General features: G+C 39.2%; 1 protein-coding gene across 1 annotated transcript; it reads right to left on the reverse strand.

The window, feature by feature from the left end:
* Positions 1–3,259: 3,259 nt before the first annotated feature.
* LOC116568798 (small ubiquitin-related modifier 2-like) lies at positions 3,260–6,184 on the reverse strand. Its single transcript, XM_032304432.1, has 3 exons — positions 6,050–6,184; positions 5,873–5,990; positions 3,260–3,333 (listed from the first exon to the last, which is right to left on the reverse strand). The coding sequence occupies exons 1-3, from the start codon at positions 6,182–6,184 to the stop codon at positions 3,260–3,262; spliced, it is 327 nt and encodes a 108-aa protein (XP_032160323.1).
* Between the last annotated feature and the right edge of the window lie 15,636 nt (positions 6,185–21,820).

Consider the following 21,820-nt stretch of genomic DNA (forward strand, 5'->3'; position numbering starts at 1 on the left):
CTGTGCCTCACACTCATATCATAAGGTAGCATGACACAGAAGGAAGTGCACAGGATTGATCAAAAGGCATTGATTTCTCATTTGTCACTTATTACCAGGGTAAGCTTCAACGCTTGTAAGTCTTGATTAACTACATTCTTTCAATAGAAATAACCATAGATTCTTCCCAGGGTTGTCGGAAAGAACAAATTGAATCACAGAGGGAAATGCTTTGAAAACTGCCAAAGGGCTCTGCAAATAAAACAAGTTCTTCCCTTGATCAATGTGCAACCATGGGGCTGATGAGGCTCTGCAGGGAGCTGAGGCTGACTTCTCTAGAAGCCCAGAGAATATCGAGGTTGCATTTTTAGTGGTAGCCTGTTATTCTAAAACACACTAACTATATAAAAAGATGGTGGAAGGAAATCCTTAGAGGTCTTCACTGAGAAGTTCTCCCTTATAAAATGCAAAATAATCGTAAAGAATAGCTTGCAACAAAGCTTCTTGAAAAGGGTACATGGACCTCAAATGCAGCTAGCTAATTATGCAAGAGTTTCATTGATGTAGCAGTGTCAAAATAACGAAGACACGGAAAATGCTCCATAAAGAAAATAATTATTTCTTTAGGATATGAAAGAGTTGCACCAATTCCTGGAACTAAAGAACCAATGTATCTTAACTAATTGGTCATCTCTGTTTTAAAAATGTCCTAGCTATTGCAAACTGAAATAGTCCCTTAATATATCTGATGGGAAAACCAAAGAGACAAAAGCATCCTTTAGGATTTTCATCTGTCAGATAAACAGATGTCATTTTTTAAAGAGTAATTAATTTAAAAAGCCCTTAATTTAGAGAATGCCAGTTGTATTGATTTCACTGCTCTCCTCTGGTCACTGAGCAGGTGACATACAAAAATCTTGTCTTTAGTTGAGCTGATGGCAATGGCTTGCGACAAAGGAAAATTATTCACTTTTTACTGGTTACACTGTAGGATGTGCTGTTTGAACACGACATTAGAGATGGATCAGCTCCTATCTGACAAGGTCCTTGGTTGGCATTAGTTTAATCTCTGGAAAACCACATGCTCCGGAAGAAGCCTTCAAGGAAAATGTCACTGCCATGAAGGAGAAAGTAGACAGGTGCTTCTTATACTGTGCAGTTATCTCAGATCCCAAGAATGTAATTTCTTGCAGTGAAGGATTTATTTGGTCTAACATAGTGGTCAGGTCTCCTAAAATATTTTCCATTTGTAAACTAAAATATCTCAGTAGGTGAGGCTATTTTTAAGTGTCAGGGCTTATCAGGCAGCATTTTAGACACTTGAGCATTATATAAAACCCATTTTAGAAAAGTAGCAGACACTTGCTATTGATTTAGATTATTTTTATTATACTGTTACTTAAAATACAACAAACGCTGTGTTGCACTGAGCAGAATCATCATGTGCACACACTGGGTTGCCTGGGCAATAAGCAAGAAGGGACCAGGAGATTCATCTTCGCCCCCTGCCATCAGCAGCTCCCTTCTTCTGACACAAGACCTGGACTGCCTTTTGCAGACTACTCCCGAGATTGCTGGTGCCCACATCCCCAGTGTTGCTCCAGTTACCCCCATGGACAACTTTATTCACATACCTGCCCAGTAAAGGGGACACCCACATGGGGAAGCTCCCCGACATGTCCATCAAATTACACTGGCCTTGGCTTTCCTCTCCATGGGGTGATGGAAAAAGGGTGATCCTGTGCTTTCCCTTATATTAATCTGGCCTCTTTAGTTTTTTCTTTGCTCGATATGCCCTATCTTTTATCATTTTCCTTATGGAATTTGTCCCAAACAATGATGGAGAGTGTTGGGAGCTAGTTTCTATGACAAACGTGAAACTAGGTGAAAATGCCCTTAGTTTGGCTCTTCTACAACCAGGAAACTAAATTTTTTAAATTGAGTACAAGTATAAAAAAGTCATACCAACAACATTAATGTCATATAATAATCAATTGTTGTTTGGGTGAAACCAAAGCATCCAAATTGAGTTTAATACAAGAAAAGAGTAGCCTTAATTTCGCTAGTATGTTAGTCTACTTCTGTATTGTAACTGGAAAGATATTAATTTTAGAGAATGCCTGTTTGGAGAAGTTCAATGGGCAAAGTGTTATTCATAACTTAAAGGCCTTTTTAGTACGTAGACCTCCTATTTAACCAAAATTCTGCCAGCAAGTAATTGTTGAGTGCATATTTTGAAGAGATGCCACATGGTAATTTGTCTTTACAGAGATGACTAGTTCATCTTAAAATAAGGTCAGCATTGCGATGTTATTGAATCTATAATAAACAGGTGCTTAATCCATTTATTCCCAGCATTGCAAAAAAGAAAAAGTGTTCATTGTAATTCCAGGAGTTGCTGCTAGTGAATTGTTCATTAGTACAGAGCAAGATAGGCTAAACTGTATGTCATGTACATGCCTGCAATGAGAAGAGAAGGCCCATTGCCCACTTGGTGTGGGCTCTTTGAGTTTTATGAACTCTGTACCATGAGCTGTGTGAAAACCTACATCTTCCACCACTGTTTTCTAAAACATGAAAAGATATAAAACTTATGTGTGATCTGGCCATTGTTTCATTCATTCATTCATTCATTCACTTACTCATTCATTCACCCAAAACACTGAGCACATATCATGTGACAGGCACTGTTCTAAGCAATTGTGCACCTCACTGAACAAAACAGGCAAGATACTGGTCTTCATGGAGCTCATACTTTAGCAGGGATAGACAGAAAATAAGAGATATAGGACAGAGTTAGTTTTATAGTGTGTTGGAAAACGATAAATGCACTTTGCAAAGAAAAGTAGAATGGGGTCAGGGCAAATCCTCCAGATGGGAATGTGCCTTGTGGGTTCAGGAAACAGTCAGTGTGGCTGCACATGAGTGAGTTAGGGTAGAAGAGGAGGGTGGTGAAATGATGGCAAGGCTGTGTAAATGCTGAGAAACCACAGCAGCCACATTGGCTGTTACTCTGAGAGGAAAGGAAAGCCATTGCGGCTTTTTGAGTGGAGGCACCATGTGATCTGACTTGCATTTTGGAAGGGTCACCCTGAAAGGATGGAGGTGCCTTCAACCAAGGGGGGAAGCGGCAGGTAGGGCAGGTATGGGGGTGAAGTGAGATAAGGAGTTCAGTCCTGATCTGATTAACTTGGGAACCTCTGGTAGGCATCCAAGTGGAGGAGTAGTTGGACACAAGGGTCTGGGACTTGAGAGAGAGGTCTGTGCCAGAGATAAAGATTTAGGAGTCAATGAGTGTACAGATGGCATTAAAGCCAAGGGACTGAATGAATGAGACACAGGGAGTAGATGAAGCTAGGGGGAAAGAAAGAGGACAAAGGTCACAACCGGGATTCCCCCATAACATGGAGGATGTATTTCCTGAAACTTGCAGGTCTCAGAGTAGCAATCAGATGGTCCAGACGACACAATAACTGCATTGTTCCAAATTATCATTAGAGTGAAAACATAATTTATATGTCATGCCAGAGGACTCAGAGCCCCTGATCATCATCTGTGGATCCTCATTTGAGAAATCTTGTCCCACGCAACTCAACCATGAGCAAGGTATTTCTTCAAGCTGAGATGGATTAATGTGATAAGCATAATCATGCTTATGACTGATTTGTTCCAGAGAATGATTTTCACATTGATGCCTTGTTCTACTTTATGACTGTATCTGAAAAAAAAAATACTGAAAATATTCTACACCATAGAAAATGTAGCAAAACTAGAAATGGGTGTTTAAAAAATAAAGAGTTATGATATTGTCCTGCCACAGCCCAGTGGGATATATTCCACTTGCCTTGGGGATGCTTAGCCTAGAGCAGTGTTGTTGATAGGGGTTCATGCGTCCTGGGCTTCAGTCTTCAGGTCTTGAGGATCTTAAAACTCTTCGTCAGCACTGAAACGTCTCACCTGCAGCAACAACACTTTCTCTCATCCCTGTCAGCATATCCTTTCATGCACCGTACAAAAGATGTACCCATCTGGAATCTGATTCTGGTACAGTGGCTCAAGGTGTTGAAATCTCTAGGGCTTCTTTTAAAAAATGCAAAGATCAAAGGAGAACCTGATCCCAAGCGGCTTGGGATGGAAACACATGGCTCTTGCCATGGAAACACTGCTAATAATGTAGGGATATATGAAAAAGAAGCAGGGAACCCGTATATTCGGTGAAGGAGGGGTATGACAGACAATCAGCCTTGCCTGGGAAACCATTCCCACCTTCCCAGGTCTTGCCCACTGGCACCCACGAGAGGTGCAGTCAGAGTGCCCTCTCCCCCTGCTGGCATATGTGGAACATGTGTGGACCAGTCATCCTGAGTAAATCTTCCAGCACATTCTTCTGCAGAAATGTCTTGAAACAAGTTCTCATTCATGCACTGACAGGGTTCAGTTAACTGAGCTTCTGGAGCTTTCCTGGATGTATTTTTAATTTAATGAGAAAGTTCACATTGCACATTATGATGAACTCAGAATACCATAAATTGTAACAAAAGATTTATTCATTTCTTCTAATTTGTTATAATTTATAATCTGGAATTGTGTATCAATATTTTTCCTGTATTATTTTTATATGTTAGTAGTTTGCACCTAAAACACTTTTAAAGTTGTATTCATTGCATGTACAATTATATAGTATATAATGAAGACATTCTTTGCATATATATTTTTCCAGTTTATCAGTTCCTTTATGTAGAAAAAGTATGGTCTTGAAATGCTGAATATTTTTCAAAGAGTGTTGTACTAGGCCCAGCAATTCAAGGTGCATTTCATGGAAAAAGAATAGAGAAGCAGAAGATCACATTGATTTCAGCTTTGCTTTCTAAAAGAGACCAATTACAGCACCAAAAATGCCAGTTCATAACTATATTACACAAAACAACAGAATTTGAACATTATAAATAGCCAAAATATTTCTTCTGTGATTGCAGGGAAGAGAATTTTCCTATCTTATATTCCAAAAGTGTAATCTGATGCCTGGAATTTAATACTTGCAAATAAAGCTAAAATGCACTATTTCTTTCTTTGAATTATTTCTAAACTTTTCATCAACAAGAACCACAATGATGTTTTCAACAGATAGGCTTACAATTTAAATATGGTTGGAAGTGTGTTTCTATCAATTCGTTTATATATATACTTTTTCTACTAACAAAAATTATACTTGCTATTGTAGAAAATTAAGAAAATTCAGGTAAAGGATAATGCTGCTTATTATATAGAGAGAATGCTTTTTTTTTCCAATTAATGAACTATTTATATCAATTACTCAGGTCACAATCTTTGAGTATAGTAGATAGACTCGAATTCATTTTAAAAATAAAATGAGGGGAGAATTAAAACTAGATACTCCTGGGATGCCTGGATGGCTCAGTTGGTTAAGCAGCTGCCTTCTGCTCAGGTCATGATCCCAGCGTCCTGGGATCAAGTCCCACATCAGGTTCCTTGCTGGGCAGGGAGCCTGCTTCTCCCTCTGCCTCTGCTGCCACTCTGCCTACCTGTGCTCTCTCTTTCTCTCTCTGACAAATAAATAAATAAAATCTTAAAAAAACAAAAAAAAACTTGATACTTCTAAATAAGTCTTAAGTGAAAAAGAAAGTTAAAATCAAACCACAGACTACTAGATAAGACATTATATTAGATGAAATAATGAGATTGGGTTAAAAGAAAATCATTAGCTTTATTTATCTTTATTTTTGTGTGTGCACATACACAATTATTTCATGTACAACCAAGGAGTGGGGAAGAGGAAAATGAAAGGACAGAGAAAACTGTATGTAGTGGTCAGAATGTGGTGGAACCAAATTGTGGTTTTGTGATTGAGACTGTCTTCTTGGTCTGGAGGAACAGAGTTCTGGAGTCAAGTAGCAGGTTCCCTTTTCAGTAGACACCTCTGTCTGCTGCTGGGACACATCCCCTGTATCCTCACCCTCCATTTCCAGCTGTGCAGGTGTCTGTTTCATTGACTGGCCGCCCATCAAATCAGAATCTGCCTTATCGACAAACCCTGTTGCAGTCATTAGGCTTTCCTCAGTTTACTAATTGGTGTTCGTCTCTTAATCCTACACCGCACCACAGAACCACCCCGCCTCTCCACCTTCACAGTAACCTGATTCTTGTTCTCGGTCTTGACTCCATCCTTGGGCTTTTCGTTGTCCATGGCAACCGCTGGAGTCACCTGTAGTGCTGCTTCACGTAAGGGGTGATAGGTCCACACCCAGCGAGGCAACCCCAGGAAGAGGTGGTGGCCTCAGTGGAGAGGGAAAAGCCTTGGCTTTAATATGATTATTCAACAAGAAACAATATGTGGTTAAGCATTCAATAGAATAATCTGGGCAACACAAATAAAAGAGACCGTAAAGAAAAAATAGGATTAAGCATTAATAACTTCTTAAACAAGCCCACAAAGAATAGAATCGTTTATTTAAGAGCAGCTAACCCCCCACTGTTTTTAGTTTTGTTCACTGGAGGAGAATCCCTAAGAGAATTGGATCTGTAATTTATAGTGCTGTTTTCATTGGTCTCTTCATTATTCACGGCAATTACAGCTTTGTTTTAGATTCTGCTTTTGATTTATGAAATGGGCCCTCCTTGTTCAAGTGATTCCTTCTTTTCATTCTAGTTGGTCCTGTATTAGTAGGCACTTCTGCTCCATATTTGCGCTCATCTGGTGTGTCCTGGTCCATCTCTGTGAAAAATAAGCTTCGTTTTATTTGGTTTACATGTTTTTCTGAAGCAACATTTAGCTACTTTGGTTTGCCCAACCCAGTTTGAAAACTGTTCTCTTCTGAAGATGGAATTCGCCTCACTTGTTCTTATCTTAGTTAATGCAATTGTGTTTCATGCTTGTTTGGTTTATCGTTCACTTTTTTTGTGCTTTCATGGGTTTTATTTATTTATTTTTCTGATGTGTTGTATTTTGTCTTGCTACTGATTTGGAAAACATAGTCTGTTTGAGAATATCTTTCACTAAAAATAGGGAAACATTTATTGTCCTGTCATCTTAATATTATCAATAAAGCCTCAGTGCCTGGCATAAGGTGAAGAATTTCGATTGCTTTAATTTTTTTCTCTGCTTCTCAGGTTGTGTGAGAATGATCTCAGATTTTAAAACCATTTTTGACATTTTAATTACATATAATCATCTAAACAATAATTGTTCACTAAGACCTTATTTTGTCTTGTTGTTATCCCTATTGCTCCCCTCATTTACCTTTTTGAGTATTTTTAACATGGCGTGGGTGTTTTGCTCTCTGAATACTTACCTACATCAGAGTATGGTTATCATCTCCTATGTTGTGATGATAAATTGTTATAATTGGGAATCCCTGGCCACATTCTTTTCCCTGAAAAATTCTGTGGATATTGTTCCACTGTCTTGGCATAATTCCATTGCAGAGAAGATGAGCCTAAGTCTGTAGTTAACATGATTTTACTGCTTTTTTCCTTTATGTTTGAAAATCTGAAGTTTTATCAGGATAAGTTTAGGTGCGATACTCTTGTTTTCAAGGTAAAAACCTAAACAAACCCTGATATTCTGAAAGCTTCTTCAGTCTGAAGTTTCAAGAATTTCTTCTATTATTTATTTAGTTGTGTGGATATTTTCCCCCTCCATTGCTCTATTTCTTCACTGTGAATTTTCTTATTCCATAACCTCAATTCCACTGTCCCTTCACCAGTATTTTAGTTTCTTTTCTTTTTTTCTTTTTTAGATTTTATTCATTTATTTGACAGAGAGAGATCACAAGTAGGCAGAGAGAGAGAGAGAGAGGGGGAAGCAGGCTCCCCACCGAGCAGAGAGCACAATGTGAGTCTCAATCCCAGAACCCTGAGACCACAACCTGAGCCGAAGGCAGAGGCTTAACCCACTGAGCCACCCAGGTGCCCCGGTATTTTAGTTTCTATTTAAATCTCTTCTTCCAGCACATTTGGAAGGTTGTAAAGTTGAGAAGGAGGCGGGGAGAAAAAGAGATGGCTTCAGCTGTCTTGCAAATTAGCATCACTCAGGGGGGGCGGTGGCCTCCCCAGACTTCGGAGATGGTGCTTGAGGAGTCTGGATTCCCAGCACCTGCATCTCCAGCGCTCTTGGGCTGCCTCTGGCCTCTCCAGATCCATCTTTCTGTGGCACCTGAAGTTCTGTGTCATAAATCTTCCACTTAGTAAGTGAGATCAAGCTGCTGGCATTAGCCTGCTGTACACACAACGCTCAGAACTTTCAATCATTATCTTGGGCAATTTCTTTTTCTTTCTTTCCCAGAAATGCATTCTATGAAGGAATATATCTGGCTGCCTTTGCAGAGTTCTGACCCACAGTGGGGCTCCCTCTGCCATTCCATCTCTCACTTTAATTCTGGATGCCTCTGGTCAGAACTTTTTCACTTTGAAGCTTTTGTTATGGTTGTTTCCTTCCCTCTTCCCACCCAAAATCCCAATGAAATGTTTGCAGGTTTTGACCAGGGATTCCTACTTCAGGTGATATGAAAATTGGAAGGGGTCATGTTGTTGACTTTAGGGTTGTTTGTTTTAACTTTTTAGCCAGTAAGTCCATAAATGGTCTTTGCATATGGCCTCCAAAATGCCCTAAATAGCTTAAAGAAACAGAAATGATATTCCCATTCATGACCCGTGTTCAGAAATAATCCAAAGTGAAGAAAATGGGTTTCCATTTATTTCCACTGTGAATCAGATCCTGCTTTTTCCAGATGTAGGAGTCCTTTAGAAATGCGGCTCTGTTCTTTCCAGAATGTTGTGAGAAGCAAAATGCCAAAAGATAGTCACATATTTATTAATTCCTGTGGAGATCAAAGTGTTGGTGTCCAAGCACCATCTTTTAATATCTCATATTTTGCTTCTGATTCCTCTGCCTCCCTTCAGCCATCCTCTTTTAGGAATGATTTGATACATCTGACCTCAAATTCAGTTTAAGGAGTACCTTTCTTCTGCCAGCTAACTAAGCTTAGGGGTTAAAGGTCCTTTTATGTTTATAGGTAATTTCTCCAAGACATCTTAATTGAGTCCCTTCCTTTAGTTGCCTACATTTTCACCATGAGTCTCCAGTAGCTCTACCAAGAGATAAGTACTTACCTGGGATGGCCAAATTCTACCACGGAATCTAGAAACCTTCTCAGGCTTCTGTCCTTTCATTGGCATCACAGTATGCAGCTGAATCCTACCTCTTAGTTGTGCAAAACTGATGTCTGGTTTGTATTAACTAATTACTTGCCAGAACAGCAATTGTTAGCACGGGAGTACTGCTGGACAGCCACCAGGGCCGGGAACTCTTATATTCTTTTTTCCTCTGACCTCAATTATTTAAGAGGATTGTGACTCTGTTCTTCCTCTTGTCACGAAAATGACCTTCTGTCTTCCTCTCCCTATCAGGAAGCCAGTTAGGACTGGAAACCCTGAAGTCAGATAATTAAGGATTTGCCATAATTGAATGATTTTTTTTTTTTTTTTTTTACCAACCTCTGTAGTCTCCAGAGACTCCCACTTTTGCACTGATAGTCCACAATGCTAAACTGCGGATTTGCCTTTCTTCTTTGGAAGTGTTTCGAGAAAAACCCAGGCAGGTATCAGCAAATGCAGCTAAATGAATCCAATGTGACGGCCAGTTGCCATGGAGTAAGCCTAGTTCTTTAACTCTAGTTGCTGAATTCCCCTGGGAAAAGAGAAGGATAGTAAAAATTTCTCTTCCCAGGAGATTTCATTTAGCTGTCTCTGTCTTATTTTCATGCAGGATTTCCCAGCACCAGGCATAGTGCTTTTTCCTCTTACCGCTCTCCATAGGCTAAGGTAGTCTAATTAAAGCAATGGATCATTCACACTGCTTTTCAGAGAGCTATAGCGAACAGGGTACCGGCATTTCAAAATGGGTTTTTATGCACTGCATCCCAATTATACATGAATACTGCACAATTATATTGAGACATTTATTAGACATTTATTTCTTTTCCTCTTCAAAGAAAGAACAAACATTTGGTGAGCCATAGCATGATTTAGGAGATAAACATTTTATGTAAATTTTTAAAAATCTCTAGTAACAAGCACCATTCTTGTTCATGTCAATTTTCTTAATTTTGTACAATAAGCATGTACTATTTTTAAGAGACAAGGGATATGAGCATTAATTGGCATAAAAATCCTTGCAGCTATTGTAAAGTCATGAGTCTGATTGAAAGTAGCACTAGAGTTCTTTGCTTATTGATGGAAAAGATTAGATATATTTCAGTGAGAGAAATAGTGCATTATAGTTTTGAACTTTGAAGAATGGAGACAACCTGGAGTGCTACGGAAAGGAATCTGAATTCTGAGATGCATATTACAAAGGGGAAACAACGCAAGACTTGGAAAAATATTCTAATTATGTAACCTAATTATTAATACAAGACATGCTTTTAGGTAATCTTTTTCATTGAACTCATTTTCAGTGAGATAACTTGCTTAAAAGTCTTAATTTTTACAGTAAAAGCACTGCAAAAAGTAGCTACATATCTATATCATTAAAATAGTTATTTGCAATGAATCTTGGAACACTGAAAAAATAAAATAAAAATTTTTAAAAAGGAAAACAATAGTTACTTGACTTGTTATGGTTAACATTTTGGGACTTCCAGCAAACACTGTGATTCTGAGCATCTCTCCGCTGGGACAGGAGGGAGAAGACATCAATTAGGATGACAGAATGAGATGAAATCATATTCCAGAACTACAATTAGCACATTGTGAGTGCAGACCCAATCCAGGCAGCCTGCACAGACCTCTCTCACTGCTGGCTGTCTCTGGGTGGAAATCCTGGGAGACTCTCAGAGCTCAGTTGTTCCTTTGGAAGAACGGGGAGCAGGAACACATCAGATATGTTCTAATGCTCTTCTGTCTTTAAGTCTGTGATTCTGTTACTGTGACACTCACAGATACTTCTAAATGACCAGAATTCCACAAAGATCCAAGGCCTATTTTTCAAGACAAGCATCCTCCAGAGTTCTCAGACCTTGCCTGGGGCCCTGTCCCTCCCTCCCTCTCTCTCTCTCTCTCTCTTTCTCTCTCTCTCTCACACACACACACACACCCCTACACACACACACACACACACACACACACGTGTTGTCTTCAGCATCTCCTGCATGCTTTGAGTTCTGATCACACCCATTGGGTAACTTAAGTGCTCTGACATGACTTTAACTGGCAAGGGGTAAGAGAGAGGAATGGGGGAGAGGACAGAAGATTCCTCTCCCCCCTTGACCCTTTCCTAGCACCCCTGCAACACCACTTAGTCACCTACCTTCCAGGGAGCTCATATCACCACAGAATGTGGATGTTTCCTGACTTTGTCTTATGACAGTCAAATAAATGGCATAAATACTATCTAAGGTCCTATAATTTGCCATATGGTCACGGGGTAAAAATCTAGGGCTACAAAGATGAGTCCTTAGACTTGTCCTCGGAGTCTTAATCAGGTGTGGAAAGAGAAATAAACCAGATCAGCAGGAGCACAGTATTGATCGTACCGAGGTCAAGGTGGGGAGCTCTGCAGGGAGCCCATGGGCTGAGGACTGAGGGCCAGTGGGGTTCTGTCAGACTGACCAGGCAGAGGTAAGTAGGAAGACATAGAAACACATCTGAGTGTGGAATGTTTAGGGGAGGACAGGCTGCTCCCTGTGCCTGGCTGTAAAGTGCTTGTTGGGCAGGGACCAGAGAGATAAGTCTGAGAAGACAGGTGAACTTGAAATAAAGAGCTCTGGATGATGAGCTAAGTCCAGAATTCATCCTCGGCAGCAGTGATTCTCAACCTTGTCAGAGCCAGAGCCCCTTCTTATAACAAATTCTGTGTAGTGTCTCCTGTACAGCGCAGTCTGAAATGAAATTCATATTACTATAAACTATTTACATACATAATGAAAAATTACATAAAAAAACAAAGACCCTTACTGCCCTAGCTATGACATGAAGGAGAACATAATGGAAAATACGTTTTTAATATGTAAATGCCTGGACCTCACTAAAATAGAAAGACAAAATGAAGTGGCTGGATGTTTGAACCTATACACAGAATGACTAAGGATGTAACAGCTACAGATACACACGATACGGCGTGACTCAAGGACCTCATCGTCATCAGTGCTGGAATGTAAAAGAAAAAAAACAAAAAAAACCCCCAACTCTTGAAAAAGTGCTGAACGCGAAGGACAATATTCCCTTGATTTCCTAAATGTTTTCACTTCTGGAAAATCAGAGTATATGAAAACCATGCAAAAATATTTTGTGTGTCTTTGTAAATTGGAAGTGGTCCCAAGTTTATATAATTATAAATAGCTTTTTCAATTATAGGAATGCTTGGTAAGACATCCAAAAGTCACACTGCAGAGGGAAGGAACTATTATTTCTTAGAAAGGACAGTTTTGTGTGTATCTTCAGGACCTAAGTATGTACTTTTGGGGCCCAGGTGAGGGGACTTGTGAGTGGCTGTGAAAGTGAGACTCCCAGCCAGGGGGAGTTAAAGCTGCAACACTCCAGCAGAGGAGTTGGAAATCTGCAAGTGTCCTACAGAAAGAGGCAGTTTGAAACGACTGCCCTGGCCTGAGGAAACCAACAACAGATTATATGGGTTATACTGGAGACAGCCAGGTCAAAGTTCTTCTGTCCCTGAGCTCTCTTCCCTGGCCATGCTTTAACACTGGAGGAGCCTCGTGAGTAGGGGGAGGAGATGCAGAAACATTTTCTAACACACCGAAGTGTTAGAAAAATTCATTATCCCCTTGGGATAAAAGTAAAGTGTTAGACTGCTTCATCATACCACATATAAAATTAATTCCTAGAGGAAATAAAATCTACAAATAAAAAATAAAATTATAAAAGAACCAGTAGAAAATATTGATAATATTTTCAAAATTTTGGCTTAGATAAAGTCTTCTTCATATCTAGAAGTCACGAAAATGGACAGAGTTGGCTACGTGAAGCTTTAAAATTTCTCTGTGTTGTGAGATACCAAAACCAAAGACAAATGACTGCATAGAAGAAACTAATTACAAAATGTATTACAAATAAAAGTATCTTGAAAATATGATGATGGTTTCTGGACAGCATTGATAAGAAACAGAAAAATAAATCCTTACAAAAATCTAAAGAAAATGAACAGGCAATTCTTCAAAGGAAAGATACAAACAGAAGCCTTGGCAGAGGTATTGCTACAAATTAGTGAGAAAAGAAGGTCTCTTCATTCCTGCTGTTAGGTCAATTGTCTATGCACATGGGCAAAATGAAATTAGATTGCTAACACATATTACAACAAAAACTAATTTCCAAGTGAGTAACTCCTTACATTAAAAAAAAAGAAAATGTTAAAACACAAAATATTTTTAAAATTTTAATTCAACTAATTAACATATAATGTCTTAATAGTTTCAGAGGTAGACTTCAGTGATTCATCAGTCTTATATAACACTCAGTGCTATTACATCACATACCCTTCTCAATGCCCATCGCCCCCACCTCACTCTCCTCCAACAACACTGTTTTTTCCTATGTTAAAGAGTTTCTTATGGTTTGTCTTCCTCTCTGATTTCATCTTGTTTTATTTTTCCCTCCCTTCCCCTATGCTCCTCTGTTTTGTTTCTTAAATTCCACATATGAATGAAATCATATGATAATTGTCTTTGTCTGATTGACTTATTTTGTTTAGCACAATACCCCCCTAGTTCCATCTACATCACTGAAAGCGGCATGATTTCTTTTTTTTTTTTTTTGATGGCTGAGTAATATTCCTGTGTGTGTGTGTGTGTGTGTGTGTGTGTGTGTGTACAACATCATCTTTAACCATTCATCTGTCGGTGGACATCTAGTCTCTTTCCATAGTTTGACTATTGTAGACATTGTTGTTATGAACATTGGGGTGCATGAGCTCCTTCAGGTCACTTCATTTGTATCTTTGGGATAAATACCTAGTCGTGTAATTTCTGAGTCCTAGGATAGCTCTATTTTAACTTTTTGAGGAACCTCCACATTGTTTTCCAAAGTGTCTATACCAGCTTTTGCTTTCCTACCTGCAAGGGTGAGAAAGTTCCCCTTTCTCCGCATCCTTGCCAACATCTGTCCTTTCCTGAGTGGTTAATTTTAGCCATTCTGACGGACTGTGGTTTTGATTTGTATCCCCCTGATGCCGAGTGATGTGGAGCATCTTTTCATGTGTCTGTTGGCCGTTTGGATGTCTTCTTTGCAGAAATGTCTGTTCAAGTCTTCTACCCATTCCTTGATTGGATTATTTGTTCTTTGGGTATTGGGTTTAAGAAGTTCTTTATAGACTGGATACTAGCCCTTTATCTGATAAGACATTTGCAAATATCTTCTCCCTTTCTGTTGGTTGTCTTTTGTTTTTGTCAACTGTTTCCTTTGCTATGCAAAGCTTTTTATCTTGATGAAGTCAAAGTAGTTCATTTTTGCTGTTTCCCTTGCCTTTGGAGAGATATCTAGAAAGAGGTTTCTGTGACTGAGATCAAAGAGGTTCCTGTCTATGTTCTCTTCTAGGATTTTGATAGATTCCTGTCTCACATTGAGGTCTTTCATCCATGTTGAGTTTACTTTGTGCATGGTGTAAGAGAGTGATCCAATTTCATTCTTCTGCCTGTGGCTGTCCAATTTTCCCAACAGCATTTATTGAAGAGACTCTTTTTTCCATGGAATATTCTTTCCTGCTTTGTTGAAGATTAGTTGACTATAGAGTTGAGTGATGTCTATTTCTTGGTTCTCTATTCTATTCCATTGATCTATGGGTCTGTTTTGTGCCAGTACCCTACTGTCTTGATTATTACAGCTTTGTAATAGAGCTGGAAGTTTAGAATTGTGATACTACCAGCTTTGTTTTTTTCTTTTTCAACATTCCTTTGGCTATTTGGGGTCCTTTCTGATTCCATACAAATTTTTAGGATTATTTGTTCCAGTTCTGTGAAAAAAGGTGATGGTGTTTTGATAGGGATGGCTTTGAATGTATAGATTACTCTAGGTAGCATAAACGTTTTAACAATATTTGTTCCCCCAATCCATGAGCATGGAATGTTTTTTCCATTTCTTTTGTCTTCCTCAATTTCTTTCATGAGTATAGTTTTCAGAGTATAGATCTTTTGCCTCTTTGGTTAGGTTTATTCCTAGGTATGTTATGCTTTTGATGCAATTGTAAATGGGATCAACTTAATTTCTCTTTCTTTTGTCTCATTGTTAGTGTACAGAAACGCAACTGAGGGGCACCTGGGTGGCTCAGTGGGTGAGGCCTCTGCCTTCAGCTCAGATCATGGTCTCAGGGTTCTGGGATTGAGCCCCACATTGGGTTCTCTGCTCAGCAGAGAGCCTGCTTCCCCTTCTCGCTACCTGCCTCTCTGCCTACTTGTGATCTCCCTCTCTGTCAAATAAATAAATAAGAAAATCTTTTTAAAAATGCAACTTATTTCTGTGCATTGATTTTATATCTTGCCACTTTGCTAAATTCCTCAGTGAGTTCTAACAATTTTGGGGTGGAGTCTTGGGATTTCCAAATATAGTATGTCATCTGCAAAGTCACTTTTCCGCTTGTAGAGATCCAGAAATATATTGTTGCATCTCATGTTGATCTCATGGGTGTTCAAAATGGTTCGATACATATCCAGTTAAATTCAGGGAACCAGGTGAAAGGGGATCCCCTACTCCTCTGCCATACTGCTTCCTTTCTTAAGAAGAACCAAAAAGGTGCTCAGTCCTGGGGTTGTTGGGGGAAGCTAAGTTATCTTCACTACGAGGGAGCATGTAAATTTATGCAGATGTTCATAGAGCAGTTAGATAACGCCATGCCCTTATTGTCTCAGTCTTCCTTTTCCATTGTTCATTTCTGACTCTCCTTGTCCTCTTTAATACAAGTTGATTTGTGTTTCCTCTTACCTAATTATGATTCAGCCGGCCAACCAACATCTACTATTGCATTTCCTGATAAAATAAGCTTGCTCTGAGAAATGACTGTTAATGTTGACCTAAAGTGCCTCTCATGTGCGATTCTGAGGTCCCTTCCAAATGTACCTGGCTCAAAATAGCTTTCCCAATGCTGCCCTGTCCTTTCAGTCATCCCCAATTCTATTCATTATTTCCCTGATGAAAGTTGAAATTTCTGCCAATTGGAAGTGCACTTAAAGCACCCCACAAATGACAAAAATGGAAATAATATCTGTGAAGCATCTCCTACAACATTTAGGTCAGAGTATGTGGTCAAAAATGTGTTTCCTATCTTTCCCTGTTGTTAAAAAAGCCTCACTTGCCCTCAAAACAGCTCTGAACATTATGAAAACCCAGATAGGGGCACTTGCACAAAGTATAAGAAGCCTTGTCTCTTTCAGAGAAATGTTCATTGGTGGGCCGAAATTTTTAAATAATATTTTTGCTTATGTTTTGACAGTGATAAAAATACAATCTGTAAAATTATAATTTCTCACAGATTAATTACACTAAGCTGTTTCCAACTAGTGAAATTCTTGTGGTGTTTCATGCTTAGATAAGCAAAGTGGTAGGCACAGAGAGCACGCCACACGAAGCATGTAGACATGACACAAAGGATGCATCCCATACAAGGGCAGGGGAATAACTGTCCTGAGTCAAAGTCAGAACCCCTCCCACTGCAGGGCCTGCTGGGTTATACCAGGTATTTCAGTGTGGTGGCGTTGAGCCAGATTCTTCCCATTTCCATACTGCGCTGATGACATGGCTTCCTGTAGCTCACTGTGGCTTAATTTGTTGGACTTACCCAAATTACACTACAATGCCCTAGACAATATTTATTCTGATAGTGGCCTAGTTTTCCTGTGTCTAGAGAAATAGATAAGAAGGCTGAGAAATTGACACTTTTCTTCAAAAATGAGCTGCTGAGAAATTTAAAGAAGTAGTTGTAAATTCCATGAAATCATTATGAGTAGTTTATAGACAGCAAAATAAAATGCTATCCTGCATTCAGAGAAGACTCTTTTCCCTCTATAGTTTAAGTGAACACTTGAAGCATTCATGCAGGGGTATTTATTTGAGCTATCTTTTATTCCCTGATTGAAAGGGATTTGCACTAAACTCCTTCATCTGCCTCTTGCTCCCACATGGCCAGTGGCACAGAGCTTTTAATTTATTTAACGTGTTTATTTACTTATTACCAAAAATGTAGAGACTATTCTGCAAATAAACAGCCTTTTCAAATACTCCATCCTTAATCGTGGTCTCACTAGTATTCCTGCCCCCCGGAGACACCAACATCTTGGAAGTATGCAAAGTTTTTTTCATTTAGTCACAGATAATCCCCCAGTCTTTGAGTTTCACCAGCCGTGATATGTTTCACTATCATCAAGAAAGTTAGTTGAATGTGTTTTTGGCCCTTGATCTTCCAAAACTCTCAAACACTGTTTGTATAACTATGGGGACAATAATAGGAGTCTATGATTAATTAGAACTTAAGGGAAATGGAGAGTACAATTTGGAGACAACTATTCTTTTTTTTTTTTTTTTAATATTTAATTTATTTTTTTTTTTATTTCCAGCATAACAGTATTCATTATTTTTGCACCACACCCCGTGCTCCATGCAATCCGTGCCCTCTATAATACCCACCACCTGGTACCCCAACCTCCCACCCCCCGTCCCTTCAAAACCCTCAGATTGTTTTTCAGAGTCCATAGTCTCTCATGGTTCACCTCCCCTTCCAATTTCCCCCAACTCCCTTCTCCACTCTAAGTCCCCATGTCCTCCATGCTATTTGTTATGCTCCACAAATAAGTGAAACCATATGATAATTGACTCTCTCTGCTTGACTTATTTCACTCAGCATAATCTCTTCCAGTCCCGTCCATGTTGCTACAAAAGTTGGGTATTCATCCTTTCTGATGGAGGCATAATACTCTATCCCCAGGGGTACAGGTCTGTGAATCACCAGGTTTACACACTTCACAGCACTCACCAAAGCACATACCCTCCCCAATGTCCATAATCCCACCCCCTTCTCCCAAACCCCCTCCCCCCAGCAACCCTCAGTTTGTTTTGTGAGATTAAAAGTCACTTATGGTTTGTCTCCCTCCCAATCCCATCTTGTTTCCTTTATTCTTCTCCTACCCACTTAAGCCCCCATGTTGCATCACCACTTCCTCATATCAAGGAGATCATATGATAGTTGTCTTTCTCTGCTTGACTTATTTCGCTAAGCATGATACGCTCTAGTTCCATCCATGTTGTCGCAAATGGCAAGATTTCATTTCTTTTGATGGCTGCATAGTATTCCATTGTGTATATATACCACATCTTCTTGATCCATTCATCTGTTGATGGACATCTAGGTTCTTTCCATAGTTTGGCTATTGTGGACATTGCTGCTATAAACATTCGGGTGCACGTGCCCCTTTGGATCACTACGTTTGTATCCTTAGGGTAAATACCCAATAGTGCAATTGCTGGGTCATAGGGCAGTTCTATTTTCAACATTTTGAGGAACCTCCATGCTGTTTTCCAGAGTGGCTGCACCAGCTTGCATTCCCACCAACAGTGTAGGAGGGTTCCCCTTTCTCCGCATCCTCGCCAGCATCTGTCATTTCCTGACTTGTTTATTTTAGCCATTCTGACTGGTGTGAGGTGGTATCTCATTGTGGTTTTGATTTGTATTTCCCTGATGCCGAGTGATATGGAGCACTTTTTCATGTGTCTGTTGGCCATCTGGATGTCTTCTTTGCAGAAATGTCTGTTCATGTCCTCTGCCCATTTCTTGATTGGATTATTTGTTCTTTGGGTGTTGAGTTTGCTAAGTTCTTTATAGATTCTGGACACTAGTCCTTTATCTGATATGTCATTTGCAAATATCTTCTCCCATTCTGTCAGTTGTCTTTTGATTTTGTTAACCGTTTCCTTTGCTGTGCAAAAGCTTTTGATCTTGATGAAATCCCAATAGTTCATTTTTGCCCTTGCTTCCCTTGCCTTTTGCGTTGTTCCTAGGAAGATGTTGCTGCGGTTGAGGTCAAAGAGGTTGCTGCCTGTGTTCTCCTCAAGGATTTTGATGGATTCCTTTCGCACATTGAGGTCCTTCATCCATTTTGAGTCTATTTTTGTGTGTGGTGTAAGGAAATGGTCCAATTTCATTTTTCTGCATGTGGCTGTCCAATTTTCCCAGCACCATTTATTGAAGAGGCTGTCTTTTTGCCATTGGACATTCTTTCCTGCTTTGTCGAAGATTAGTTGACCATAGAGTTGAGGGTCTATTTCTGGGCTCTCTATTCTGTTCCATTGATCTATGTGTCTGTTTTTGTGCCAGTACCATGCTGTCTTGATGACGACAGCTTTGTAATAGAGCTTGAAGTCTGGAATTGTGATGCCACCAACGTTGGCTTTCTTTTTCAATATCCCTTTGGCTATTCGAGGTCTTTTCTGGTTCCATATAAATTTTAGCATTATTTGTTCCATTTCTTTGAAAAAGATGGATGGTACTTTGATAGGAATTGCATTAAATGTGTAGATTGCTTTAGGTAGCATAGACATTTTCACAATATTTATTCTTCCAATCCAGGAACATGGAACATTTTTCCATTTCGTTGTGTCTTCCTCAATTTCTTTCATGAGTACTTTATAGTTTTCTGAGTATAGATTCTGTGTCTCTTTGGTTAGGTTTATTCCTAGGTATCTTATGGTTTTGGGTGCAATTGTAAATGGGATTGACTCCTTAATTTCTCTTTCTTCTGTCTTGCTGTTGGTGTAGAGAAATGCAACTGATTTCTGTGCATTGATTTTATATCCTGACACTTTACTGAATTCCTGTATAAGTTCTAGCAGTTTTGGAGTGGAGTCTTTTGGGTTTTCCACATATAGTATCATATCATCTGCGAAGAGTGATAATTTGACTTCTTCTTTGCCGATTTGGATGCCTTTAATTTCCTTTTGTTGTCTGATTGCTGAGGCTAGGACCTCTAGTACTATGTTGAATAGCAGTGGTGATAATGGACATCCCTGCCGTGTTCCTGACCTTAGCGGAAAAACTTTCAGTTTTTCTCCATTGAGAATGATATTTGCGGTGGGTTTTTCATAGATGGCTTTGATGATATTGAGGTATGTGCCCTCTATCCCTACACTTTGAAGAGTTTTGATCAGGAAGGGATGCTGTACTTTGTCAAATGCTTTTTCAGCATCTATTGAGAGTATCATATGGTTCTTGTTCTTTCTTTTATTGATGTGTTGTATCACATTGACTGATTTGCGGATGTTGAACCAACCTTGCAGCCCTGGAATAAATCCCACTTGGTCGTGGTGAATAATCTTTTTAATGTACTGTTGAATCCTATTGGCTAGTATTTTGTTGAGTATTTTCGCATCTGTGTTCATCAAGGATATCGGTCTATAGCTCTCTTTTTTGGTGGGATCCTTGTCTGGTTTTGGGATCAAGGTGATGCTGGCCTCAGAAAATGAGTTTGGAAGTTTTCCTTCCATTTCTATTTTTTGGAACAGTTTCAGGAGAATAGGAATTAGTTCTTCTTTAAATGTTTGGTAGAATTCCCCCGGGAAGCCGTCTGGCCCTGGGCTTTTGTTTGTTTGGAGATTTTTAATGACTGTTTCAATCTCCTTACTGGTTATGGGTCTGTTCAGGCTTTCTATTTCTTCCTGGTTCAGTTGTGGTAGTTTATATGTTTCTAGGAATGCATCCATTTCTTCCAGATTGTCAAATTTATTGGCGTAGAGTTGCTCATAGTATGTTCTTATAATAGTTTGTATTTCTTTGGTGTTAGTTGTGATCTCTCCTCTTTCATTCATGATTTTATTTATTTGGGTCCTTTCTCTTTTCTTTTTGATAAGTCGGGCCAGGGGTTTATCAATTTTATTAATTCTTTCAAAGAACCAGCTCCTAGTTTCGTTGATTTGTTCTATTGTTTTTTTGGTTTCTATTTCATTGATTTCTGCTCTGATCTTTATGATTTCTCTTCTCCTGCTGGGCTTAGGGTTTCTTTCTTGTTCTTTCTCCAGCTCCTTTAGGTGTAGGGTTAGGTTGTGTACCTGAGACCTTTCTTGTTTCTTGAGAAAGGCTTGTACCGCTATATATTTTCCTCTCAGGACTGCCTTTGTTGTGTCCCACAGATTTTGAACCGTTGTATTTTCATTATCATTTGTTTCCATGATTTTCTTCAATTCTTCTTTAATTTCCCGGTTGACCCATTCATTCTTTAGAAGGATGCTGTTTAGTCTCCATGTATTTGGGTTCTTTCCAAACTTCCTTTTGTGGTTGAGTTCTAGCTTTAGAGCATTGTGGTCTGAAAATATGCAGGGAATGATCCCAATCTTTTGATACCGGTTGAGTCCTGATTTAGGACCGAGGATGTGATCTATTCTGGAGAATGTTCCATGTGCACTAGAGAAGAATGTGTATTCTGTTGCTTTGGGATGAAATATTCTGAATATATCTGTGATGTCCATCTGGTCCAGTGTGTCGTTTAAGGCCTTTATTTCCTTGCTGATCTTTTGCTTGGATGATCTGTCCATTTCAGTGAGGGGAGTGTTAAAGTCCCCTACTATTATTGTATTATTGTTGATGTGTTTCTTTGATTTTGTTATTAATTGGTTTATATAGTTGGCTGCTCCCACGTTGGGGGCATAGATATTTAAAATTGTTAAATCTTCTTGTTGGACAGACCCTTTGAGTATGATATAGTGTCCTTCCTCATCTCTTATTATAGTCTTTGGCTTAAAATCTAATTGATCTGATATAAGGATTGCCACTCCTGCTTTCTTCTGATGTCCATTAGCATGGTAAATTCTTTTCCACCCCCTCACTTTAAATCTGGAG

This window comes from Mustela erminea, chromosome 11 (assembly GCF_009829155.1).
Source record: "Mustela erminea isolate mMusErm1 chromosome 11, mMusErm1.Pri, whole genome shotgun sequence".
NCBI lineage: Eukaryota > Metazoa > Chordata > Mammalia > Carnivora > Mustelidae > Mustela > Mustela erminea.